The sequence below is a fragment of the Pongo abelii genome, chromosome 2 (assembly GCF_028885655.2).
Source record: "Pongo abelii isolate AG06213 chromosome 2, NHGRI_mPonAbe1-v2.0_pri, whole genome shotgun sequence".
Classification (NCBI taxonomy): Eukaryota; Metazoa; Chordata; class Mammalia; order Primates; family Hominidae; genus Pongo; species Pongo abelii.
The window spans coordinates 7,568,366-7,595,828 of NC_085928.1; the positions used below are offsets into that span (position 1 = coordinate 7,568,366).

At 45.0% G+C, this 27,463-nt stretch overlaps 1 protein-coding gene and 2 long non-coding RNA genes across 4 annotated transcripts in view; 1 reads left to right on the forward strand and 2 right to left on the reverse strand.

Moving 5' to 3' along the window:
- FGD5 (FYVE, RhoGEF and PH domain containing 5) overlaps positions 1 to 18,297 on the forward strand; it is a 125,479-nt gene extending 107,182 nt beyond the window's left edge. The window contains exons 14-21 of one of the 2 annotated variants that reach the window (XM_024245336.3): positions 1,285 to 1,364; positions 4,448 to 4,547; positions 4,944 to 5,081; positions 5,579 to 5,708; positions 6,546 to 6,676; positions 8,623 to 8,751; positions 15,090 to 15,244; positions 15,644 to 18,297. In XM_024245336.3, the coding sequence (XP_024101104.3) occupies positions 1,285 to 1,364; positions 4,448 to 4,547; positions 4,944 to 5,081; positions 5,579 to 5,708; positions 6,546 to 6,676; positions 8,623 to 8,751; positions 15,090 to 15,244; positions 15,644 to 15,680 (900 nt within the window). In that variant the 3' untranslated portion in view covers positions 15,681 to 18,297. The remainder of the gene's footprint in view (positions 1 to 1,284; positions 1,365 to 4,447; positions 4,548 to 4,943; positions 5,082 to 5,578; positions 5,709 to 6,545; positions 6,677 to 8,622; positions 8,752 to 15,089; positions 15,245 to 15,643) is intronic. The other variant, XM_024245337.3, reaches the window with a different exon arrangement.
- Positions 2,859 to 5,265, reverse strand: LOC129058434 (uncharacterized). Its single transcript, XR_008523510.2, has 3 exons — positions 4,833 to 5,265; positions 3,830 to 3,980; positions 2,859 to 2,994 (listed from the first exon to the last, which is right to left on the reverse strand). It is a non-coding gene; the product is annotated as an uncharacterized LOC129058434 (long non-coding RNA).
- Positions 5,282 to 7,720, reverse strand: LOC134760978 (uncharacterized). Its single transcript, XR_010139116.1, has 3 exons — positions 7,513 to 7,720; positions 6,515 to 6,636; positions 5,282 to 5,811 (listed from the first exon to the last, which is right to left on the reverse strand). It is a non-coding gene; the product is annotated as an uncharacterized LOC134760978 (long non-coding RNA).
- Positions 18,298 to 27,463: the final 9,166 nt, after the last annotated feature.

The window sequence follows — 27,463 nt, forward strand, 5'->3', positions numbered from 1 at the left end:
TTTGTGCTGTAAGTTGCCCAGGGAAAGGGGAAGGGGATGGAGGGCTTCCTGGAAGAGGAGACTGAACCCGTAGAGTGGATAATATTTGGTCGGATCAGAAAGGAAGGGAGGGAGGGGCATCCTGTGAGGAGGAAAATGCATAAGGAAGGGCCTGGGTTGGGGGAACAAGCAGGTGTTTGGTAATTTTTTTAGTTGTGATAAAATACACATATCATTTTAAAAGTAACCATTTTTAAATGTACAGTTCTGTGGCACTAAGCACATTTACATTGCTGTGTATCCAGCACCACCATCCATCTCAGAACTCTTTCCTCTCCCCAGACTGAAACTCTGCCCACATTAAAAACCAACTCTCCATTCCCCTCCTTCTCAGCCCCTGGCACCTACCATTCTACTTTCTGTGTCCATGAATTTGACTACTATGGGTACCTCGAATGAGAGGAGTCACACAGTATTGATCCTTGTTTCACTTAGCACAGTGTCCTCAAGGTTGATCCCTGTCATCTGTAGTATGGGTCAGAATTTTCCTTCCGTTGTGTGGATAGACCACATGGTGTTTATTCAATCCTCTGCCGATGGACACTGGTGGCTTCCACCTTTAGGCTGTTGTGAGTAATACTGCTGTGAATATGGGCGTATGTGTGGGGCTTAGCTCCGTGTAACTTGGTCCTGAAGATGGGAACACTTGGGAGCTGTTGGGGACCTTGAGGAGCAGGAGGTTTTAGGAAGTTAATTCTGGTGCAACAGGAGGCTGAAGTCAGAGAGGGCAACACTGAGGTGGGACAGTGGATCCGCAGGCGGTTGTCATTGTCAAGGGCAGAGGCAGGGATGGCCAGGAGAGCTGAGAGAGGCACTGTGCAATCTCTCTTGATCCCGTAGGCTCTTTACCATGGGGAAGGGGAAGGAGGAAGCACCTTTCTTCAGCACGGAGGTTTGTTCCCTTTTGGAACCAAAGGCTCCACCGAGGAGCCTGTTAGAAAAAGGCATGGGAGACATGGTCACTGGCAGGTACTTGTCCAACATGACAGTGCACCTGGGGTTGCCCGGGCTGGGCCCTGAGTGTGACACTCTGCAGCCTTCCCAGCGGTGGGTGAGTGGCCAAGAATGACAGAGCTGGCAGCCAGGCACCTTTCACAGCGCCTACCATCACAGAAAGGTATGCCCTGAGGCTAGAGAACAGCAGTAGGTGGACACGGTCCCTCTGTTCATCTGCTGCCAGGAGAAGCCGGTCTGCACTTGCCCCTCCCTGCCCCACCCTGAAGGAGGCTGCTGTTGGTTTTCCAGGTCAGCCGCCCTGTGATGGAGAAAGTGCCCTACGCTCTAAAGATTGAGACTTCCGAGTCCTGCCTGATGCTGTCTGCGAGGTACGGGCAGGTGGAGGGAGGATGGCACACAAGGCAGAGGTGTGAGCGTGGGAAGGTTCAGAACAACAGATAAGGATGTGCTGTTTTTATTTTGGTATCCTTCTGGGTCAAAGGACTTTTTTTCTTTTCAGTGTTTGTTAACCTTTTGGGGAATTTGATAAAAACTTTTCTCCCCCCAAAAAATGTACACACTCATAAAATTTTATATATAACTTCAGGGGTTTCTAGAGCCCATGGCTTAAATATGGCAATAGCAATGTCTCATATTTGTGGAGCTCTTTATGGATGATTGGGTCTCTACAGCAACATGAAAAGTTAAGGCAAGTAAGAAATGTATTGTGTGCTGCTGTTCATAAAGTGGCCTGCCTTTTTGCTTTCCTGTCTAGAAGATGAGAGAAAAAATAATAATAAGTGAGCGTTCATCACTTATGTTGCCCTGTCTGTGTGGTGTCTTAGTCCATTCAGGCCACTATAACAAAAATACCAGGCTGGGCACGGTGGCTCACACCTGTAATCCCAGCACTTTGGGAGGCCGAGGCGGGTGGATCACAAGGTCACAAGATCGAGGCCATCCTGGCTAACACAGTGAAACCCCAGCTCTACTAAAAATACAAAAAATTAGCCGGGCGTGGTGGCGGGCACACCTGTAGTCCCAGCTACTTGGGAGGCTGAGGCAGGAGAATGGCGTGAACCGGGGAGGTGGAGCTTGCAGTGAGCCGAGATTGCGCCACTGCACTCCAGCCTGGGCAACAGAGCAAGACTCCGTCTCAAAACAAAAACAAAAACAAAAATACCATAAACTGAGTGACTTATATACAACAGAAATTTCTCACAGGCTGCAGGTCAGGAATTCCAAAGTCAAGGCACTGGCTGATTCGGTGTCTGGTGAGGTTCTGCTTCCTGGTTCAAAGATGGTGTCTTCTCACGTAGACAGTGCCACCTCATGTGGTGGGAGGAGCAAGGGTCTCTCTGGGGCCTCTTGTATAAGGGCACTAATCTCATTCGTGAGGGCTCCACACCCATGGCCTCATCACCTCCCAAAGGCCCTGCCTCCCAACACCAGCGCCTTTGGGAAGAGGATTTCTGCATTTGAATTTGGGGGGACACAAACATTTAGACCACAGAGGGGCATGGCCTTTCTATCAGAAAGGTCTGCATTTTCTCCAGGCCCTCGGGTTGCCTGGGATCCTCATCTCTGGCTTCAGACCATGACCTTAAAGAGCATCCTGTTTTCCTTCTCTCAGGGCAAGGTAAGCTCAAGCTCTCCGGGGCTTGGAAACCAGGGAGGTATAGCTCCAGCCAAGAGCAGCTCTTCAGGCAGGGATGTGCATGGCAGGGGTCAGCAAGGCTTCTGGGGCTTGGGTGTCTCCTCTCAGCAAGCACATGACCCTGGGATGGCAGCAGTGCCTGTCACATGGGGGTTTATCCTGCATTGGGCGGTTCTGAGTGTGAAATGGGATCTAAATGCACTCATGCACATGCACTCTCATAGATGCATTTTCTCATTAAAATTATTTATTAGGTGGGACATGGTGGCTTATACCTGTAATCCCATCACTCTGGGAGGTTGAGGCTGGAGGATTACTCGAGGCCAGGAGTTTGGGACCAGCCTGGGCAACATAGTGAGACCCTGTCTCAAAAAAAAAAAAAAAAAAAAAAATTTAAGCATTTATTAGCTACACCTCAGTGCCAGGTCTGGCAACAATTTAACCATTGTTGTGCCCTCCAGGAGCCCACATTACAGGTAGGAGAGTTGTAAACTGCTTCAGATGCAGGGCAGTAACTGCTGTAACAATTAATAGTGGTAATGACAACAGTAACAGGCATTGGGACACCTGTCAGGCCCCAGACGCCGCCATGATCCTCATCACCACCCTTAGAGCTGGGGTTTGCAGCTCCTTCCATGCATAGGGAGTTGAGGCTTGCAAAAGGGTCACACAGCCAGGTGAGGTGGAACTGGAGTTTGAACCCAGGACTGTGTGGACCAGAGCTCTTATCTGTTACAGTCTACCGCATGAGGGAATAGAAAAGGGCTTGGAAACCCAAAGGAGGGACTGCCCCATATGGAGGAGTGAGGGAATGCTTCCTGGAAGAGGTGATGCCGGGGTGGGGGTCATGGCCTCACCTCTCCTTGTGATAAAATCAAGGGCAGGAGGCTGCCAGCATATAGTTTCTGTTAGTTCGGCCATGACATGAAGGTGGTGACGATCCACACATGGGCCTTCAGGTGGGGCTGCCCATCTCCCAGGGCAAGGACAGTGGCCTTTAGCATACCAGTCACCTTCCTGCTAGTCCAGACCCTTCACACTTCAAGCTCCCAGGGGACAGCAGGACCCATTCATCACGTTTTAGGGACATGGTGTCTTGCTGCCCACAATGCTGATTCAGCCTCTGCCCTGCAGCACTGCTCCCGCCCAGGCCAGCGGGCCCTTATGCTTGCTTTCCGGGGCAGGCTGCACATTTACCTGTGGTGTAGGCGCGGCATCTAGTGGACACTGTGAGAACTTCACCCAGCTACCTGGCACACAGCCCAGGCGTAGCTCTTGCCACTCAGGAAGCCCTCCCTGGTGCAGAGCAGGGACTTGGAAAGTGCCTGTCGGATGACTGTCTGGGAAGCTATGTGGGGAGATGAGGAAGGTGGGAGACAAGAGACGTTTACCTTTGGCAGCTCCCACCTACCCCTTGTCCTCCACAGGTACCCAGCCCTCTGTCCCCTGCCAGCCCGTTTCTCCTAAAGTGTGGGACCCTCTGGGCCTTCCTAATGTCTCTTGCTTTTGCACAATGTTGACAATGTGGTTCCACATCCCACATCTCCCTTCATCCCCACAGCAGCCCTGGGAGTTAGGGGAATATTGTTATTCCAGTGTAAGAAACAGGCCCAAGGACAGCTAACGGACTGGTGGTCTGCTAGTAAACCTAGTCTGGCAGGTGATCTGTTCTTTGCTGATGGTTCTGGGCAGTGTGAGAGGTGCAGGCTCAAGGGAGGAGGATGGGGCATCTGAGTGAGAACCTCATCCATGCCGAGATGGAGGGTGGGAGGCAGAGCTGCTCCTGCCTTTGCTCACTCCAGCCCATGCCCGCAGCTCCTGTGCAGAGAGGGACGAGTGGTATGGCTGTCTGAGCAGAGCCCTCCCTGAGGACTACAAGGCCCAGGCTCTGGCTGCATTCCACCATAGCGTGGAGGTGAGTGGGTGAGCAGGGCCCAGGGGCCACCAGCCTCAGAGACCTGGGGTTCCCTGGGCGGGCATTGCTGTTGCCACTCACACCCAGATGGATGTGTAGCTCCTGTCATTGGGGCACTGGCTCCCCCCACACCCCTGCCATGCTCCCACCCTAGTCAGGGGCGGCCTCTGTGTAACCTAGGAGCCCAGCACCCCCAGCCCTGTTCTCACAGTCTGGCTGTTTCCCAACCAAGGGTGAGCATCCTGGAGGGTGCAGGAGGGTGTCTTCAGCATCAGACCCACTCACCCACACATGCACACAGCCTGCACAGAGAAGCAAGGCAGGGCTCACTGGGCTATGCATCTGGCTGGTCTCCTGGCCACATTCCACATTACTCAGCCAATTATGTTGCTTCAGATACGAGAGAGGCTGGGAGTTAGCCTTGGGGAGAGGCCCCCCACCCTGGTGCCTGTCACACATGTCATGATGTGCATGAACTGCGGCTGCGACTTCTCCCTAACCCTGCGGCGTCATCACTGTCACGCCTGTGGCAAGGTGAGTCACTCCATCTGGGGTGAGTGTGTGCATGGGGGTGGGGTGGGGGAAGGGCATGTCCCTGCCCAGCCGGGGGCTCAGGGATGTCCAGCAGCTACTGTAAGCCCCAGAGTGAGGCATGTTCACACCAACCCGAGAGGTACAGATTGCTAATTCCCATTTTATAGATCGTCAAAGCAGAGCTCCAAGTCCCAGGCCTCTTCCACACCACCACATTTTCAACAGAAAACCGTAGCATACATGGCTATTGTGCTTGGAGAAAAAAGTATCATGTAGTGGTTAAGGGCGCAGGCTCATCAGAAAAGCAGACAGGCGCTGGCTCAGAAACAAGATGAAGCCTTGCCGGAAAAGTAGGGGACACGCACAGCTCCATGATCAGAACCTGGGGCTCCCTAGGGGCAGTTGTGGGTGGATTAGCAGAGGGAGAGGAGGGGTGGGGTGCAGGTCTCCTCTGCACGCACTGAGAGGGGTGAGAATCTTCCCAACTGGGCCTGCAGATCGTGTGCCGGAACTGTTCGCGGAACAAGTACCCGCTGAAGTACCTGAAGGACAGGATGGCCAAGGTCTGCGACGGCTGCTTCGGGGAGCTGAAGAAGCGGGGCAGGGCTGTCCCGGGCCTGATGAGAGGTAACCTGGGGACTACTTGCCTTCTTCCAAGTGGCCTGGTGGCTTCTCCCCAGGCTCCAGTGGCTTCTCTGTGGTCCATGGTTCATGCCTGAAAGCGCTTTCCCTGGAGGGAGTTATTCACTCCATGGAGGGAGGAAATAGAGGTTCGGGCACCATTTCCCAATATGTGGATTCTGTGGAAAATTGATCAGTGTCCCCAGAAGAAGAGCTCTGTGGGTAGCTAAGCTTAGGAATCAGTGTGTCTGTAAGGGGACAGAGGCAGGGAACTCCTGTGTCCTTTACCATAGAGGCCCTCTTGTCAAGTGTCTTATAGGCCTGTGTCCTGTGGCACCTTTCTGGGACTAAGGACTATATAAGCCTGGCAGCAGAGGAGCTGGGGTCAGGGAGGAGTGAAGCTATTCCACACAGGAGCCTTGGGAAGCTGAGCTGGCCCTTGAGAGACCTGGTCAGTGCTGAAGGGACAGGCCTTGCCCAAGCAGGGTCAAGTTCCCAGGAAGGAGAGCAGGTGTATCTTGGGCCTAAAACTAAAGTCTTTCCCTGGCCTCCACTCCATGGGGCTAGACTAAGGTCATCAGAGAAGACAGCCCAGTCCCTGCTACCTGGAGGCCTGGAGGTGAAGGGCTGTCCAGCGCCCTGGAAAAGTGTCCCCTCCCCAGCCCCCATAGCCTTTGTCTGTTCCTGCGGGAGGGAGGGAGGGAGGGAGAGTGCTTGACTTTCATGTTCCACTTAACCCCCATGGCTCACATTCCTAGAGGGATTTTACAGGAATCAGCGTTCCAAAGACAAGCCACAGGCACGCCTCTCACCTCCCTTCCCCATGGCTTCTTTCGGTTACAGAGCGGCCTGTGAGCATGAGCTTCCCGCTGTCAGCACCCCGCTTCTCGGGCAGTGCCTTTTCATCCGTCTTCCAGAGCATTAACCCCTCGACCTTCAAGAAGCAGAAGAAAGTCCCTTCAGCCCTGACAGAGGTAAAGCAGGCAGGGCTACCCAAGTGGGAAGTAGGGCATTTGGAATGTTCATGGTCGTCCTGGGTAGACGGAGTCAGACCCTGCCCTTTCCCAGCCTGTCCAGTCTCTTCCGGACAGAGCATTCCTAATGGAAGCATCCCAGCTACGAGGACCGACTTGACAGTGATGGTGCTAGGAGACATCTTTCCCACCCTTCTCTCTACCTCTCCCCTCCTCCTCTTTCTTTTCTCTCCTTTTTCTTCTGCCCCATAGCTTAGATCTAGTATGCAAGCAGACTGCACAGATCACGGGGGCTTTTCGGTCTAAAGGAGCCAAATTCCTGGGTTGGTCCTTCCATGTCATCCCCTCATCCTAGGGGTCCCAACCCAGCTCAGGTGTTGATGTCCCTGGAGGCCATGGACTCCGCAGGAAACTTCAGAACTGGCTAAACTCAATTGTATCCCACAAATAGGACCAGATTGTATGTCTGTATTTCCATTCACAACCACAGACCAATGTATGTCTGTGAATACACAAGGAGTCCACAAGTATGATCAGCTGCTTCCAAGTTAGTCCATTAATATCAAGTAGCAGGTAGCAAGGGTTTAAAAAAGTGTTAGGGAATGGAAAATTTAAATAGGTACAGTTTTATCCATTAACTTGTTCCTTTTGCAAATTAAAAATCTTGGAAATAACACATACGGCCGGGCGCAGTGGCTCACGCCTGTAATCCCAGCACTTTGGGAGGCTGAGGTGGGCAGATTACGAGGTCAGGATATCGAGACCATCCTGGCTAACACAGTGAAATCCCGTCTCTACTAAAAATATAAAAATCAGCCGGGTGTGGTGTCATGCACCTGTAGTCCCAGCTACTCGGGAGGCTGAGGCAGGAGAATCACTTGAACCTCAGGGAGGTGAAGGTTGCAGTGAGCTGAGATGGCGCCACTGCACACCAGCCTGGCGACACAGCAAGACTCTGTCTCAAAAAACAAAAAAACAAAAAAACAAAAAAACAAAAAAACAGAACACATACATGGTTAAACATTTTTCCCAAAAAAGTACAAAACAGCACATGATGAAAAGTGAGTTTCTCATCCTTCCCAGCCTCCCTCAATCCCACTGCCATCAAGTTTCTTATGGATCCTTCTAGAAATTTTCATGCACATAACATAATACAGATGTACATTCATAGACCTTATTTTTCTATCCAGAAGACAACATATTATACAGAATCTCTTCTGTTTTCTCCACTTAATTTGTCTTAGAGATCATTTCATAATCACATATATGTATAAACCTCACATTTTTTACATTGCATTCCTCTTTTACTAGTAAGGAAATTGAGACTTAGAAGTAATCAGCAAATTGCTCATCATTAACCACCTAGTAATTGGTAGAGCCTGGATGGGAAATCCAGGTTGGTATTAACTCCAAGCCTGCGTTCCTCGCCACATAAAGCCTGTGGACAGAATACTACTAACCCCCGCCACCACAAAGAGTAGTAATAATAATAAAAGGACTTAACACTGCACACACCCCACTAGGCAGGAGACTATAATACCTTTCAGGCAACAATACAGAGGATCCCTCCCTAAATGTGAGGAAGAGATAAGTTGAAAGTGCAAGAGTTAACTTTAGAAGGAAGAACCTTTCGCCGAAGTACCTGAACGAAGTTTCTTGAGTTGAGGGGCTGAGGTTGAGAGAGGGAACCAAGAATCTGAAACACCACTAGAGGGCAGCATCAGCATTCCCAAAGTCATCTGGGTCCATTCATTAAATCCTGTTTCTCAAAGCATGAAGCACTATCTTGCCAACTTTGGTACTGGGTAGATCCTGAGACCTTATCCAGTGTCAAAGCAGTATATAGTAGTCAGCCAAATGGTTTGCAGTGTCATTTTGAACTGTGCTCTGTTTGAACTGTGCCTGACCACCGGGGTGGCCTGACCGCTCTGCTTCCCTCCTGCCAGGTGGCTGCCTCTGGAGAGGGCTCTGCCATCAGTGGCTATCTCAGCCGGTGTAAGAGGGGCAAGCGGCACTGGAAGAAGCTCTGGTTTGTCATCAAAGGCAAAGTTCTCTACACCTACATGGCCAGTGAGGTAGTAGTGATCTGCACTCTCTCCCCTCTCCTCTCTACTGTGAAATGACCCCCTGGGGCCTGCACACATCCTGTCACCTGCAAGGCTGTGTGAGTCCCGGCTGCTGAGCCAGTTCTGGTGGCAGTCAAGTCTTTAGTGAGTAATGCCATGTGCTCAATGTTGCTGTGGCTACACAGCCACACAGCACTTCAAAATCTAAGGAATTTGCAGTTTCTTTGTGGAGATAAGAAGGTACGGACATGCCAAGCTGTGCCGCAAAGTGTTTAAATGGCACAGGCCCAGCATCTAGGACAAAGACGGAACAAGCCAGCCATGCCACAAAAGAAAACGCCTTCCTACTGTCTACTTAGATTGCTTGGGGCAAAATTCAGCAGTGTGGAGGAAGCTACTCCCTTTTTGTCTGTCCATTTCTTTTATAGGGTAACTCTAGTAACTATTCTAAAGAAAACTGAAATCTATATTTTATAGAATATCTTACTTTAGGTGAGAGAGCCTTGGAAATCAAGCTTACTTCCAGAGTAGACAGATGTGTGGCCGTGGTTGTGTAGCAGGGTGCTGTCTGGCCCTGACCCAGGCTGAACCTGTTGGATAATGTGAAACATTTCTATCTCCATGCTTCACCAGCTGGTGGCTTCTAGGTGGTCAGGCATAGTTTCAGCTTTGAAAATGGGAGTTAAATGTATTCTGACGAGCTACAGAGGGTGGGTGCTTTGCTCCACTGGGATATGCATGTCAGACAGGGCTGGCTCTTCTCCCCTGGACACAGATGCTAGCAAATGTGCAAAAGGCACTTCCTTCTTTGGGGCATGAAGCTTCCCTCTGGAAGGACCTGCAACTGTGAAGGTTGCCGTGTGCCCATCCCTAGGGATCACAGAGGATGGCTTTCTAGAAGAAATTGTTTTGGAGCCATACTTAAATACTTAGCAAGGCCCCACATCTGTTTACTCTAAGCAAAGCAGGCAGCCAGGGGATGTGCCATAGGCCTGAGTGGCTTGGGTACTCGGTAAGCTGCACCCTACCCTGAGGGGCCTTTGCATGTGTCCACAGGTGGGGTCTTCCGCACTGTGGGGGATTTTTATCTTTCCAAAACAAACTGAACAGTTGTCATGGAAGTGACAGCATAAGCTTATTTTAAAAGGTGGATTTAGGGGCCTGGCGTGGTGGTTCATGCCTGTAATCCCAGGACTCTGGGAGGCTGAGGATCTCTTGAGGCCAAGAGTTCGAGACCAGCCGGAGCAACATAGTGAAACCCTATCTCAACAAAAATAAAATGAATGAATGCATGAATGAATGATGGACTTAAGTATGACTCCAAAACAGTTTCTTCTAGAAAGAGGAATTTACATAATTTCTCAATAAACCTGTTCCAGCGATGGAATAAAGCTTTCAAATACCATCAAAGAAAAAAAGTTTCTGATGAAGTGGATAGCTGGTTTGCACTGTCTGCACCACTGTGCACCCCTGTCATGCACCCTGAGGTGGCCCAGAGCTAATGCAACTTGCTATTTAGTAATAGTCCTGGGAGAAAGCAACTATCAAAAATACATAGGAATCTTTATTTTTTCCAACATTTTCTGTTTGTTTCAAGACAGGGTCTTGCTTTGTTGCCCGAGGCTGGAGTGCAGTGGTGTGATCACTGTTCACTGCAGCTTTGAACCCCTGGACTCAAGCCATCCTCCCAACTCAGCCTCCCAAGAAGCTGGGACCACAAGTGTGTGACGCCAGGCCTAGCTAATTTTTTTTTTAATTTTTAATTTTTTTTTTTTGAGATGGAGACTCACTCTGTCACCAGGCTGGAGTGCAGTGGTGCAATCTTGGCTCACTGCAACCTCCGCCTCCCGGGTTCAAGTGATTCTCCTGCCTCAGCCTCCTGAGTAGCTGGGACTACAGGCACCCACCACCACGCCCAGCTAATTTTTGTATTTTTAGTAGAGACAGGGTTTCACCATGTTGGCCAGGATGGTCTCGATCTCTTGACCTCATGATCCACCCGCCTCAGCTTCCAAAGGGCTGGGATTACAGGCCTGAGCCACCATGCCCAGCCAATTTTTTTATTTTTTGTAGGAGCAGTCTCACTATATTGCTCAGGCTGTTCTCGAACTACTGGCCTCAAGTGATCCTCCCACCTTGGCCTCCCAAAGTGTTGGGATTACAGGTGTAAGCCACTGTGCCCAGCCTTTTTCCAACATTTTATTCTTTATTATATTTATTGTTTATAAAAATTTTCAAACATAAAGGAATGTTGAAAGAATTTTACAGTGAACTAGCCGGGCATGGTGGCTCATGCCTGTAATCCCAGCACTTTGAGAGGCTGAGGCGGGAGGATCACTTGAGGCCAGGAGTTAGAGACCAGCCTGGCCAACATGGCAAAACCTCGTCTCTACTAAAAATACAAAAATTAGCCGGGGATGGTGGCACGCACCTGTAGTCTCAACTACTTAAGAGGCTGAGGCAGGAGAAACGTTTGAACCCGGGAGGTAGAGGTTACAGTGAGCCAAGATCACACCATTGCACTCCAGCCTGGGCAACAGAGCAAGACTGTCTTAAAAAATAATAATAATAATTTTACAGTGAACTATCATATGACCATTAACTGGATTGTACAATTAACATTTCCTACATTTCTTTTATCAAGTACCTATCTATTCATCCTTCTATACCTTTTACTTTTTTATGTTTTTCAAAATATACTTACCCCTATGAATTCAATGTTTTTGTACCTTTTTTTTTCCTTTTGCGGTCTAATTTATATATAATGAAGTGCACAAATCTCAAATATACTATTTGGTGAGTTTTGATTAATGCACACACCTACAAATTGCCACTGTCATCCCGTCCCCAGAGGCAACACCCTGTTCCAATTTTTTTCCACCATAGATTAGTTTTGCCTCTTGATCCTCAAGCAGATGGAATCATGTGTGACTTCCATTAACCATGATGTTTTTGAGATTCATTTATGTTGTTGCATATAACAGTAGTTCACTTCTTTTTATGGCTGAGTAGTCTTCCATTTTGTGAATATATACCAGTTTTGTTTAGCTGTTCACCAGTCAAAGGACATTTGGATTGCTTCTAGGTTTTGGTGATTATGAATAAAGCCGCTTTAAACATTTTCATACAGGTTTTTGTGGGAACATAAATTTTTATTTCACTTGGGTCATTACCTAGGATTGGAATTGATGGATCATAAGGCAGGCATATATTTGGTTTATAAGGAATTGTGAGGTCTTTTTCCAAAGTGGTGTGCCATTTTACACTCCCCCAACAACGTGTGTGAATTTGAGTTCTGGGTGCTCCACATCATTGCTAACACTTGGTGGTGTCAGGCTTTAAAATTTTAGCCATTCTGGTGGGGAGTGTTGAGGTAACTCAATGTTGTTTTAATTTAGATTTCCCTAGTAACTACTGATATTAAGCACATGATTGCTTTCATGTGCTTATTGGCCACTCATATTTCCGTTTGAGAAGTGTCTGTTCAGATCTCTTGTCCATTTTTTTTTAAAGTAGGTTGTGCCTGTGATTGAGTTATAGGATTTCTTTCTGTATCCTATATACCAGGCTTTTGTCAGATAAATGTTTTACAAATATTCTCTGCCTGTCTGTGGCTTGCCTGTTCATTTTCTAATGAATGAATGAATGAATGAATCTTTTGGTGAACAGCAGTTTATAACTTTGAGGAAGTCTACTTTGTCAGTGTTTCCTTTTATGACTGTTGCTTTCTGTGTGCTAAGGCATTTTTGTCTACTGCAAGCTACAAAGTTTTTTCCTCTATTTTCTGAAAGCATTAATATTTTAGCTTTTACTTCTAGGTCTATCTCAAATTAATTTTTGTGTATGGTATGACATGGGAGTTGAGGTTCCTTTTTTTCATTATGGATATCCAGTTGTTCCAGCACCATTTGTTGAAAAGACTTGCCTCTCCCTATTGGATTGCTTCAGTGTCTTTGCTAAGTCTCAGATGATTGAATAAATAGAGGTCTATTTCTGGACTTTCCATTGTGTTCCATTCATATATTTACCAATCCTTATGCCAGTACCAAACTGTCACAAATACTGTAACTTTATAGTAAGTCTTGAAATCAGGTTGTGTAAGTCCTCCAACCTAGTTCTTTTTTAAGACTGTTTCAAGGCTGGAAAGGTGCCTACGCCTGTACTCCCAGCACTTGGGAGACCAAGGCAGGCAGATCACTTGAGGCCAGGAGTTCAAGACCAGCCTGGCCAACACAATGAAGCCCCGTCTCTACTAAAAATAGAAAAAATTAGGGAGGTGTGGTGGTGCATACCTGTAATCTCAGCTACTTGTGAGGCTGAGGCATGAGAATCGCTTGAACACAGCAAGCAGAGGTTGCAGTGAGCCGAGATCACACCACTGCACTCCAGTCAGACTTTTTTTTTCCCAGACTCTGTCTCAAAAAAGAAAAAAAATTGTTTTGGGCATTCTAGGTCTTTTATGTTTTCATATAAACTTATCAATTTCTATGATAGGGATCATGGAATCTATACACCAATTTCGGGAGAACTGGCATTGTAATATTGGATCTTTCAATCCATGAACATGGTACATAAATTTTCATTTATTTAAGCCTTGAATTCTCTTTTAATGTTTTGTAGTTTTTAATGTAGACATCTTATACTTCTATTAATATATTTCTAAATGTTTTCTTTTTTTGGATGCCATTTTTAATGGCGTTTATTTTCTAGTTGTTTACTGCTACTATATACACATAAAAACTGATTGTCTTGGGGACCTTTCTAAATTGATTTTTAGTTCTAGTAGTTGTTTTGTGTTTTTTTGCAAGCACAAATAGTTCTACCTCTTTTCTGATCTTTATGTCTTTATTTCTTTTTCTTTCCTTAATGTAATAGTTAGGGTGTCCAGTACAATGTTGAATTGAATTGATGAGAGTGAACACCACTCTTGCCTTGTTTCCAATTTTAAGGGAAAAGCATTTGGTGTTTCACTATTAAGTATGATGTTAGCTGTAGGTATTTTATAGATGCCCTTTGTTAGTTAATGAAGTTTCCTTCTACTCTAGTTTGCTAAGAGGTTTGTTTTTTTGTTGTTGTTTTTGTTTTTACCATGAATGGATACTGAATTTGGTCAAAGGCTTTTTCTGATCTAGCAATCCTTGAGAATTGATTCCTTTTATTTAAAAAAAAAATATTTCTTAGTTGTCTGGGGTTTTAGGGATGAGGTCTCACTATGTTGTCCAGGCTGGACTCAAATTCTTGGCCCCAAGCAGTCCTCCTGCCTTGGCCTTGAGTATAGCTGGGTCTACAGGTACATGCCACTGTGCCCAGCTTGATTCTATTCTATACACAAACTGTACTCCCCTTCTTCTTCCTCCCACCACCATTCTAATATGCTTAATTATATCTCTTTATGTGTTTTTACAAAGTCTGTATTGTTTATGAACATGTATGTTTTTACATAACTGTGTATAAAAATGTCTTTACCTATATATAAAAATCTTTTTCCACTGAGCACTATGTGTGTAAGATCCATCTGTGTTCTTTGGGTATATCTCATCAAATTGTTAGCAACTTTATAGCACAGACAATGCAAGTGCTCCATATTGAAATACTGTAAATGAGGTTTTGGAAGAATGAGTATAGAATATGTGATCAGAAGTACCTGCAAAACTGAGTCACTGACTGATCAAATCCATGGAAAGAATGTGGGGTTAGAAGGTGGTCATGAGTGCAAATTCTGGATCTGCTCTTTACTGCTGTGTGATCTTGGGCAATTAACCTTTTTGGAGCCTTGGTTCCTTCTTAGAATGGGAGTGACACCTTCTATGATTGTTGTGAAGATTAAAGATAATGAAAATGTAACTGCCTGGTCCCTGATAAACTGTCACATATGTTGAGACAATATGTGAGACAGAGTCTCACTCTGCCCCCCAGGCTGGAGTGCAATGGTGCGATCTCGGCTCACTGCAACCTCTGCCTCCCGGGTTCAAGCCATTCTTCTGCCTCAGCCTCCCGAGTAGCTGGGATTACAGGCACCTGCCACCACACCCAGCTAATTTTTGTATTTTAGTAGAGATGGGATTTCACCATGTAGGCCAGGCTGGTCTCGAACTCCCGCCTCAGCCTCCCAAAGTACTAGGATTATAGGCGTGAGCCACCACACCCAGCCAGTGTTAAGTTTCTTTCCTTCCTCAGGGCTGGCTCTGAGGGGAAGCGAGGGTCAACAGTTTGTGTGTGGTGAGCCTGCAGGTGCCAAAGCACACCCCACACAGAGGCACTCTTCACGCATCTCAGATTGGAGATAACAGTAAATGACTATGCAGAGTGCGGTGTTTAATGTCAATTTTTCCTTCTGTCCTCTGCAGGACAAAGTGGCCATGGAGAGTATGCCTCTGCTAGGTTTCACCATTGCTCCAGAAAAGGAAGAGGGCAGCAGCGAAGTAGGACCTATTTTTCACCTTTACCACAAGAAAACACTATTTTATAGCTTCAAAGCAGAAGATACCAATTCAGCTCAGAGGTACGAAAAGAACTAATTAGTCTTATAGCTTTTTGTTCTCTCAGAAGGAAACAAGTTGTTTCTTGGGGCTTTGGCTTCTGTTCTGCTCCATTCATCCTATCCCATTAGGTCCCTTTGGGCCATAGCAGAACTGCAGAACTACCTGTTCTTTGTCACAATCATGTTTAGACTGTTTTGATTCATTCATGAATCAAGCATGCATTGATTCAGTAAGCTTTTGCACTGTGTTCCAGGCCTTTTGCTGAATATAGAAAACATGTTTGAGAAACAAATACGACTACGACATGGTCCTTGACTTCAAACTAAGAGGAATCTACTAGTCCAGTCTTTTCTAGGTTCTGTGACCAGAGTCATAGGCAGAGCCGCAAAACCAAATGTCCTCTCTGTTTTGTTTTATAGGTGGATCGAGGCCATGGAAGATGCGAGTGTGTTATAGCAGTTATCAAGCATGTGGACTTGTAACAAATTCTTAGGTCAATATGTGAATGCTTTTAGAAGCTAAGCTGTGGCTCAACTCATCCGGACACACACCTGGATTCAGCAATGAGGCCTGACCTTTTTTGCTATAACCGCCCCACCACTCCCCTGCCCTTGCCAACATCTTCATGAGTGGAACCCTTAAGGGATATTTATGGACCTCTCCTTTTCTGTGTTTTCCACCCCCACCCCCACTTGCCACCTGGTAATAAACTATTTCCTTACCCCGCAGTGAGTTAAAATTTAGTAAGATGAAGATGTGGAAACCAATAGAAAAGTACATTTAGAAATGCAGGCTTTTTAGTAGAAAGAAGCTCTTACAGTTTTTACTCATGATAAATCTTATCACCTTTCAAAAATTGATTGTGGTGCCTCAGGTGAAATGAGAAGCTATCAGTAACAGCTACTCTCATCGAAAGCACTTTATTATTTTACGGAGCTGCAACCTCCAATTTTGTGTTTTCTAAGTGATTTACTTAAGTCAATAACAGATGGAATCCTGTGGACTAACGTGCCACCAGTTTTCTAACAAGGGTGTACATAAAATTGATTTGTGCAGACCTGGCTGTGGCTTGCTGGTGTGCAAGCACACATCACTTTAGAGGGGCTGCGCCCCACCAGATAGGAAAGGGAGGATTTTCTCCTCCAGTCGACCCTGTGACCTGTATACTAACATAACTTATTAAAGGAGGGGGTCCCTCCTCCCCAGAGCAGTCCTCAACACTATGTCAGTGCTGGAAACGCAGCCACTGGCAGATCTGGCCCCACAGAGGTCACCGCAGAGCCTCTGAAGAGTCAGGGTCTGCTTTAATTTATTGTGTGCCTTTCTGTGTTTACCTCACTCAAGCTGACAACATTGTTTATGGGAATCTATCCTTCTTTTAGACACACGGTAATCCTTGGGCTGTATTACTGAAGGCTTTTTATTTTTTGAGAGGTGAAAAAAAGAGAAAACAAGTTAGACTCCAAAGGTGAATTCCTGGTCTTGGCAGATGGCTCTGGGAACAGCAAGGGAGCACAGAAGTCGTGGCCTGAGGCTGTTCTATGGGCACTTGGGGCTAAATTGCCTCCTGAGGGTGACTGTTGCTCATTCTGCTGGACAGGTTTTTACATAAAGCAAAGGGCATGTGAGGGGTGGGATTCCTTGTTACTCTTACTGCAATAAAAATCAATTGTCTGATATCCTGTCCCCATTCTGTTGCTGCCTTGTCCCCTACAAAAAAGGGAATTTGCTGACAAACTTTTTGTAAAAAGCACCATCTCCGGACTTATTTGCATTAAATATTTTCAGGGGAATTTTTTTTTCCAGTTTGCAGTTCTTTTAAAATGTTTGCATTAAACATGTAACTAATGGTTCAAACTAAGTGATTAGACAGTGTTTTTGTTAATTTTTGAGGGCTTAATTCCAACTGAATCATTTTCATCATCAGACACTGAAATGGGCTTCCTAGAGCTGTTGAGCATAGCAGGACTTCAGTACCAGGCAGGGGGAAGTTTCCCCAGTCTGCTCATGTTGCTGCCCATGGTCAGTTTCTGAGTTCCAGATAGAATTACGGGTCTGAAAGTCATCAGAAGGCTTCTTTTACTTTATATCATCCTATTTTGGATGCTCTGTAAAGAGGTAATAGGGCTTTTATTTCTCAGTGAATAGTTACCCTAATAAAAATGTCTGGGTTATAGATGAAAAACACACTGGACGGGTTTTGTAAAAGGAAACTGGCAGGGGCTCATGTGTGACTGGGCAAGGGATTACCTTTTATCTGGACCTTATATTACATGTCCTTCCTGTGGTTCTTTGTGTACTCATTTCAGGCTAATTTCTGCTACCTTTTCTACTGGGGATGAAGCCACCCCACCTGGTCAGAGGGTGCTCCTTCCCACTAGACCCAGATGCTGGGGATATGACCAGCCATGACACCACGGAGATGCTGCTCGAAGTCCCCCATAATACCTGCTCTGTCTCTCTGCTCCCTGGGCACAGGGCAGCCCCTGTGCACCCCCAGCAAAGGCCATGTTTATCAGGAAGAAGCAGCATAGATGAGCCACTCACTTAAGTTGCTCTGAGCTTTGGTGTCTTCTTCTATTACATGGAGATCATTCTAGCTTCTCCCACAGGTTCAGGGGAAAAGATACAAATGGAATGTTTGTGAAAGTGGTCTGAAAAGAGCAGGGCCCATAACTTTACTTTTACTTTGTATAATAACACCATGCCCTTCCCCACTAGTTTATCAAAGTCATGGGCCCTGCTCTTTAACAGTACAAAATGAAGACAATACACAGAAGACCTTTTTCCTTATCCATGAAAATTGGGGCCAGGTGTGGTGGCTCATGCCTGTAATTCCAGCACTTTGGAAGGCTGAGGCAGGAGGACTGCTTGAGCCCAGGAGTTCTAGACCAGCCTGGGCAATATAGTGAGACCCCAACTCTAAATTAAAAATCAGCCAGGCATAGTGGCTCATGCCTATAGTCCTAACTACTTAGGAGGCTGAGACAGGATTGCTTGAGCCCAGGAGGTCACGACTGCAGTGAGTTATGATCATGACACTGCACTCTACCTTGGTAACAGAGTGAGACCATGTCTCAAAAAAAAAAAAAAAAAAAAAATTGGCAAGGAAGAGAAACCCTAACACAGTAAGGCTGAACTTTGGTCATGGAATCTAATCTTCTCTTTCATTTTAATTACCTCAGGAAAGCACAGACCTTCACAGGGTTGGCCTCTGCCTGCTTCTCAGAATCAATAAAGGTTTATAATAAAACTCAAAAGTTTTACTGAGAACAAGCAGCACCTATTTCACATGAATACTGGCTTCACACTTTCCCTGCAGATTGAATGTGTTTCTTGAGGCTGGGTTGGTCTTAGTAAGTAGGAAGAATTCTGTTCCTTATTACTAATACAAAGCACACCAGAAACATACACAGTAGTGTATGTTCCTGGGTCGTAATAATTCTTTTGGCTGAGCACAGTGGTTCACACCTGTAATCCCAACACTTTGGGAGGCCAAGGCAGGTGGATTGCTTGTGCCCAGGGGTTCAGCACCAGCCTGGGCAACATGGCGAGAAACTCTGTCTCTACTAAAAATACAAAAAGTAGCCAGGTGTGGTGATGCGTGTCTGTAGTCCCAGCTACTTGGGAGGCTGAGCAGGATCACTTGAGCCTAGGAGGTTGATGCTACAGCAAGCCATCATCATGCCACTGCTCTCCAGCCTGAGCAACAGAGCAAGTCCCTGTCTCTAATAATAATAATTCCTTTACATATCAGAAATATGCTTTAAGTTTTTCTGAGCAGGCTGACTAGCTAATAGACTTATTCTCCCTTGTATGCCGCCTGGTTCTGGGAAAATGTGTAGCCTGATGGGCTGATGCTTGCTCTGATCTTTGGGCGTGCACCATGCAGGCCAGTGCTGAGGACCCCAGCAACCCTGCTGCAGCAATTGAAGGGTGACAGAGTCCTTTTTTCCTCTAGTCCAGCCTTTCGTTTGCTCTGTTTTCAGCAGCAGTATACACTGAACACAGAAGCAAGCCCTAGATGGTGACTGAGGCCACCTGGGCTAAGGTGGTAGGACCAGGCTTGGAACCTGAGTTTCTTTCTGATGCAGGTCAGTCAACAATGTGCTGGAATATTCTTCTGTTGATTCAGCCTGTGTTTCTTGGTTTTTCTTTTTTTTTTTTTTTTGAGACGGGGGTCTCACTCTGTCACCCAGGCTGGAGTGCAGTGATGCAGTCATGGCTCACTGTAGCCTCAACCTCCCAGGCTCAAGTGATCCTCCCACCTCAGCCTTCCAAAGTAGCTGGGCCCACAGGCATGTGCCACCACGCCCAGCTATTTTTTTGTAGAGATTGGGTCTCACTACGTTGTCCAGGCTAGCCTTGAACTTCTAGGCTCAAGCAATCCACCTGCCTCGGCCTCCCAAAGTACAGGGATTACAGGCATGAGCCACTGCCCCCCAGCCTGTTTTGTGGTTTCTATGATCATGGAAGCTTCTGTGCCTCCACACATTCATGGTCAGGAGAGGACAGATATATTTACACTAAGATGTCTATTTTCAGCAGCAGGTAAATGGAAACCAATCTCAATCTGGTTTAAACAATTTGGAAATCAGTTAAAAGGAAATCCAAAAGTAGGGGGATTTGGTTTTTCTGACTTGCCATGCAGTGTCAGCTTGATTCCAGGGTTGGTTTCCAAGCAGTTTATTACTGACTGCCACTGATGGTTGGGGCTACACTATAAAATTCCCTGTTCACAGCCACCAAGGACAGACAGCTTGGCTTCTTGTAGCTAGCTTTTTCTTCTTAGAAGCACCCACAGGCCCTTCCCACTCTCCAGGTTCACACTTACTTACTTATACCTGCGAACTCCTGAGCTTAATCTCCGTAAGAGGGACCACCATGATTGGCACTGAACAGTCAGCTGTGGGGGCAGCTGCTGGGGATTCACCAGTGTCCACTCTCTGGACCAAATCTTCTGGAAAGACTATAGTTTGGATTAACAGAGTGCAAGGGCTATGCTTTTTCCTATATTTTGGGGATGATCTGTAATAGAATACTTACAGGGAAATTATTTAGGCATCTATTAAATATGTTTGCTAAGTATTAAGGTAAGTGGCATGGGGAAAGCTGATTTGATATCATTGATTTTTTAGGCTCCTAATGAAAGACAATTGTTAAATCAGTAGCAAAACAGTACTGACCTCTCAGGTTCTTAGGAGACCTTTGTATGATTATTAGCAACAAAGAAGTGTCTAGCACTTTAACCCTGTTATTTCATTTAATTCTCCCAGGGACCTGCTGAGGTTAAGTTGAGTTATTACCCCCATTTTGCACATAAGGAAATGGGATTAGAAACATGAAGTCACCTGTCCAGGGTCACACACAAAATTGGCAAAGCCCACCTTTGTAACTGCTTCACTATAATGTCTCTTTTGAATGTGTATGAGCTGATACTAGGAGCAATTCTCTGACACCTGCAATGTGAATTATTTCCTAAATTTGACAGAAATCTCTGGCTGCAGAGGACCAATCAGTAGGACCTTTTCCTCTGAAGTCAGAATAAATAGGACACTAAGACAAACTCAATTTTGCATTTCATTATCCAAGCAAAAATCATTAAATTTTATCACATAGTTTACAATCCATGCACATAACCCAACTTTAATTCAATATATTGTAAAAATGAATATAATTCTATTTTTTCTACAATCATATGCACAAGATTTACCTCAACTGAATGTGGGAATCTAGATATTTAAAACCCAAAGCATACATGCTTTAAAAAAATTTTTTTAACATACACTCCTAGTGTTATTCATTGACATATTAAGATGCATACTCAAATATGAGGAGTCTTTAAGTGACTTCATGAATTTAGCACATTTTTCTCGTATGAGGAAACAGCAGAATTTCTATGATGAATTTATAAACAACAATAACCTCATAAATTCTTAGTTACTTGCTACAGATTGAGCATCTTATCCAAAATGCTTAGGACGAGAAGTATTTTGGATTTAGAATTTTTTTCAGATTTTGGGATATTTGCAGATACTTAACCAGTTGAGCATCCCTAATCTGAAAATCCAAAATGCTCCAACAAGCGTTTCCTTTGAGCGTCATGTAGGTGCACAAAAAGTTTCAGATTTTGGAGCATTTCAGATTAAATTTTTGGATTGGGGATGCTCAACCTACATTCTCAAACCCTTAAGAATCTGTATTGTATATGACAAGTCTGAAGGTTATGGTTAACATGTATTCTATGTGAATTGACAAGTCTTGTATTGGGAAGGCAGCCATCATACCATTGTTGCACCAGTTCCAAGAAGAGGGTGTGCATGTTCACAGAACACCTCTGTGTCCTGGGGGATGCGCCTCCAGGGGAGGGGGACTATTTTCAGAAACATAAGGCAATGCAAGCAATGCACACTCCAGAGCCTGTGGGTCATGTGAAGTCAGAGCAGTGTGTCTGGGGCGAGAGACCACAAATTTGCAACATGCTACAACCAGAATGAGGCCACTCTACCAAGGCTGCCCCATCCTTGGTAGTGCCCCACTCTACCAAGGCTGCTCCTCCCTGCCACAGGAGAAGCCTTGAGGAAGTTCCCTCTGGCTCTCTGGCTGTTCCTCTACGAGAGCTAGAGGGGACTTCCTCAAGGCTCCTCCTGTGGCCCACACCTCACCTCCTGGGGTTCCCTCTGGGTAGGTAGTCTGGGGTGCGATCCACACATCTTCAGTTTCTACAAGCACCTCAGGAGATTCTGCGCACAGGCAGGATGGAGGGAGGTAGGAGGGAAGATAGAGGAGGTGGTAGCTCAGCCACCGTGAATAACGAGTAAAAACTTAGTTCAGTCATTGGCAGTGATCTCGGTTTGTCACCAGACTGAGTCTGTGGTAGAAGCGGCAGTTTACAGGTGTATCTGCAGTGAATATTCAGATCCTTAGCTTAAGAAAGTGAGACCCAAGAGTATCTGAAAATGTTATAAGGCATGAGAACTGGCACTGGTATCATCAGACAAGATTATAAGAAGCCTTTTAGACTATGACACTATGCCAAACATTACAGGAGAAATACACGCCCACAGCAATATTTGAGGAGGAAAACCAGTCTAACTGAGGTAGACACAGGACTACACCATCGTGGCACCCAGCCAGTTAAACATCTCCACAAAACTTTCCTCTGGAGAAGCTTGATGACCCTATGACCACCCTCATAATATCCTAGTGATCACATGAGAGATTCTGCAGAACAAATTCTCTACATGGACTTGGGATCTTCCTTGTCCAGATCATTTGAAGCTGTCATTACCGGAAGGGGCATTCTGTGTTGACAGCAGAATGACAACATGCCTCATTCTCTAATTTTGATCGTCTTTCATGCTGCTGTTGTGACAGAGCCAGTGTAGAGAGGCAGCACTTCCACAAGAGCAAAAGAGAGGCTTGCACAAAATAAAATCTGTATGAAGCAAGCTGAAAACAAGTTTTTTTTTTTTTTTTTTTTTTTTTTTAGCTTGGAGCCATGTTTTTCAAACTCTGGGAATGGGTTGCAAAATGGATGGAAATGTAATGACATGTTTCCAGTTTTGTTTTTTGGCTGGCTTCAAAACTGTAACAAGGTTTTGGAAAAAGATGATATAAAATTCATGGTAAAGTTTACACAAATTCTTCTGATTCGGAAATGGATACTGTAGCAATTAAGAGAAAACCCCATTTATCTGTATTTGTAAATTATACATTATAAAAATCCTTCAGGAACTGAGAGTTCTTTAAAGTTCTATTGTAGAACTTTAAAACGTTTCATGCCAGGTGGCCCTAAAGCGTTTTCAACAGTGATGACTACCCTTGTTTATATATAAAGATTACCCACTCAAATGTAAACTGCCCTAAATGACCTCAAGTTCTCTTCAATATTCAAATCTCATCTTTGGTATGTTCGTCAACAGCTGTATCCAAGTAGTCAATAAGCCCTATGCTCCTTAGAACTAAGTAACAGATACAAGCGGGAGACCAGGATGTTCAAGAATTGTCATCTCCAGTAAGTCTGTGGTCCTTCAAATCCAGTGGCCTGTACTTACCAGCCCTTAATAATGCCACACGAGAATTCATGAATGTGTAATGGAGCTATCCTGTTGTGAGCAGCATACATGAGAAAATAAATTACTTCTTGAAGGCTACAGTAATTGGCTACGCCCTAAAGCATGAGACTTGATTATTCCAACACATATAATTATGAAAGTTATTATAGGCATAAAATTAGACAGCTCTTTTAAAAATGCAGCTACAGTACTACTCAATGTGACCCTGAATCTTATTTTGTGGCCACATGTAGGTGTTCACACTGACAGCAAGTATTAATCCCAGACGTATAAGGGAACCTCTCAGATGACTCCAGCCATGTGACCATGAGGGATGCCAAGAGAGAACAACTTGACTCCCCTAGAATTAAAAGATTTTCATTTAAAAAAAAAAAAAGTGACTGTTAGTCTTTAGGCCATTGAGTTTGGGTGTGATTAATTATGCAATAGATGACTAGAAAACATGCATTTCTTAGCTCCCTCCTCAAATCCACTAAAGCCAGCAAATGAATAAAAAGATATAACCCAAAGGATAATTCTAGAGGAGACACAAGGTATAGAAAATGTCAACCCATTTTTGGAAGATATAACATGCGGACACAAGAAAATAATCACCAAAGTGCCTCAGACGGGGATGCCAGTGAAGACACAAAAGGGCTTCTGCCCCTGGAGGCTCACAAACTGGAGGCACAGGTGTCTTGGAAGGCCAGGATTGGACTGAAGACAGGGGGATCAGTTAGGAATCTCTGTGAGGTATCATGACATCCTAAGATTCCCTAACCCCATGCTAGCAGAAAATGAGTTTTCTTTCTGGTGGGGGGTTGGAGGGGCAATGGAGGGGAACAAAAGAACTAGAAGAGCCTGGGGACTCAGGGACATATGCATGGCTAAGACCAAGGTTATTATACTTAACTGAAAACAAATGGCTAAAAGTCTACATGCTCACCAGTAGAACTCTCCCCTCCACCTCTTATCCTTAAGATTGACACAGACAGTTCCTACTTAGGTAACATTTAAAAAACAAAAAACATCCCTTGGAACAACACATACTCTAAAAACAGGGATCAAGGGTCAGTGCATTTTTCTGAGAATATAACTTTCCATCCGATTCTCAAAGAGGTTCATGCTTATCTCAAAGGCCAGAACTACTACTCTAAGATATTTGAGCCAAGTACAACTTGGAAGTAACACTTTTTCAAGGCCCAGGAAGCCCCAGAGACTAAAGGGGTGTGAGTCTCAGAAAAGCAGTTCAGGAAGAGGCTAGGAAATGCATTCCTGGTGTCCCTGCATTCTCATACCATTAATCCACCACAGGGAAAACAGCCTTTTTCTATTCTCCTCTTGGGAAGAACAAGGGCCATTTATATAGAAGTTGAGGCCTCCCCAAATAGCCTGGCAGGCTGTGCTAGAGCTTGACTTTGACAGAGCATGGAGATGGGTAGACGAGTTTTCTTCCTCTCACAGCCCTCAAGGACAGAAGAAAAGAAACAAGCAGAAAGAGCTACTAATAAATGTTCCACCCCTTGCTAGCCAGGCAACTTTGGAGGAATCATCCTCTTTGTTTAGGTCTCAGCCTATTTAGCTGTAAAAACAGGATAATACCACCTATTTCACAAGGTTATTGTAAGATTAAGTAGGATAAGGTGTTAAGTGTAAGGAATGTGCAATCTGCTGTTCAGAGATTATATCTATCTGTCCAGATCCCATACTTTTTTTTTTTTTTTTTCTGAGACAGGGTCTTGCTCTGTCACCCAGGCTGGAGTGCAGTGGCACAACCATGGCTTACTGCAGCCTTGACTTCCCTACCTCCCCAGGCTCAAGTATTCCTCCTATCTCAGCCTCCTGAGTAGCTGAGACTACAGGGGCAGGCCACCCCCAGCTAATTTTTGTATTTTTTAGTGGAGACAATGTTTCGCCATGTTGCCCACGCTGGTCTCAAACTCAGGTGATCCACCTGCCTCAGTCTTCCAAAGCACTGGGATTACAGGCGTGAGCCACTGTACCTGACTCAGATTCCACGGTTAAAAAAAGGGGGTGGGGATGGGTGGCTAACAGCAATTACGTGAGGTTTAAAAGTTTATTTTACAAGCATGTAATTGCACAAACGATATAAACAGAAGTCAGATAAAATTATTAGTACATATATAGTACTAAAGCATAAACTATTACAGGAAATTTGATACAAAGTTGTACATAAGTACTTATAAAGGCAATTAAGCTTCCCCAGTCTATGGGAATACAAAAGTTGCCAGCAGTTAATTTACATTACAAAAAAAGGAAAACCATTATTTATGCTATCACAAAAGCAATACCCTTAAAAGTAAAAACAATCTCCACTTGATATTAGTAATTTGAAAAACCTAGCATATCTACAACTATTGCTTAATCAAAACTTTTCATTGACTCAACATTTATCACTTAAATGCAGATGCAAAATAACCTTGCATGGCAAACATGTTTGCTCTGTGCTAATGAAACTACGAAACAGTTCCTGCTCTCAAGTTCACAGACAAGTCAATCAATGATTGACTACAGAACAGACTGAGTGTTACAAAAAAAAAGACCTGCCCAGGGGACCACTAGGGGTGGAGGAAGAACACCTGGGTCTCACTCACTGGGCACTTGGTGCTTTCATTTTTATCTGTAACCCAGGGGACAAATATATTAATATTGTATGAATACACTGCTACTGGGAAAAGCATTCATTCAACAGATGCCCACTACATACTCCGTACCAGGTATTGTGTTAAGGGCTGAAACAGGGAAGGACAAGGCACATCCTACGGGGGCTCGCAGTGTGGGCAGGTGCTGAGCTAATGCACACACACAAGGGCTGGGTACTGCCAGATATATATCATCACTCCAGAGCAAGGACCTGTCTCTCTGAATGATCTCTGGCATGGTAAAAGAGTTAACTGTATTTCAAAAGGTGAAACAAAACTTTTTTTGCTTTGTTACGCATGTTTCAAATTGATCAGTGGTTCAGGCCTGGAGTATGCATCAGAATTATCTGTGAAGCTCAGTGAAAGTGCTGATGCCAGAGCCCACCCAAAGCTTACTGCCTCAGAACCACTGGGGACCTGGCAGTTCTGATGTGCACGCCTAGTCAAGAATCCTTTAAAGGCTGATAAAGCAATCTTGAAATCACTGTCAATGCAAAACTGGATGCTCCTCATTAATAAGAACTCAAAAAATAAAGTACAGCTAGTATAAAACTTGTTTTTTGTGCCTATAAAACCCATCCAAGCGTTAGCTACTTTCTAACTATAAAGTTCTATCCAAAAAGACTTGCAGTCAAAACACCGAGCCAAAAAAAAAAAAAAAGGCACCAAAGCAGTGCCGACTTCATGTGCTGATATTATAAGCAATCTGTGTACATGTGTACATACGCATCTGTTTTCAGGGAAAGAAAAGCTGTTAAAGCCAATTAAGTTTATGAATTCTTGCTACTACTTTAATATTAAACCTTTTAAGTGAAAATTTATTGAATACTATTACAAATGTGGCAAACTGACATAGCTGGTTTACTGCACAAACTTTAACGTCAAAGGGATTAGATCAGAGCTCCAGTCTCACTTACTGGACCTATAACATTGTGCAGGGCACTTAACTTATCTGGGCCACAGTTCCTGCACCTCAGGAAAACGGAAGTAACTGCTTCATTTTACAGAGCTATTAAATGAAAGAAATGAGAAAACTATAAACCAACATCGAAGCCTGAATTATTGCTTAGTATTTGAAGTCTAGTACAATTCCAATGTTTTTAATAAAACTCATCGATAGGTGAATTTTTACAGTGTATCTGGAAACAGCATTTAACATTAAAAACTTAGTATTTGAAAGAGTACACAACCAGGCAGGGTGCGGTGGCTCACGCCTGTAATCCTAACACTTTGGGAGGCCAAGATGGGAGGATCACGTGATGCCAGGAGTTCGAGACCCACCTAGTCAACACAGCGAGACCCCAACTATTTTTTTTTGAGATAGAGTTTCACTCATTGCCCAGGCTGGAGTGCAATGGCGTGATCTCGGCTCACTGCAACCTCCGCCTCCCGGGTTCAAATGATTCTCCTGTCGCAGCCTCATTAAGTAGCTGGAATTAAATGCCCGCCACCACGCCTAGCTAATTTTTTTGTGTTTTTAGTAGAGACGGGGTTTTACCATGTTGGCCAGGCTGTTCTT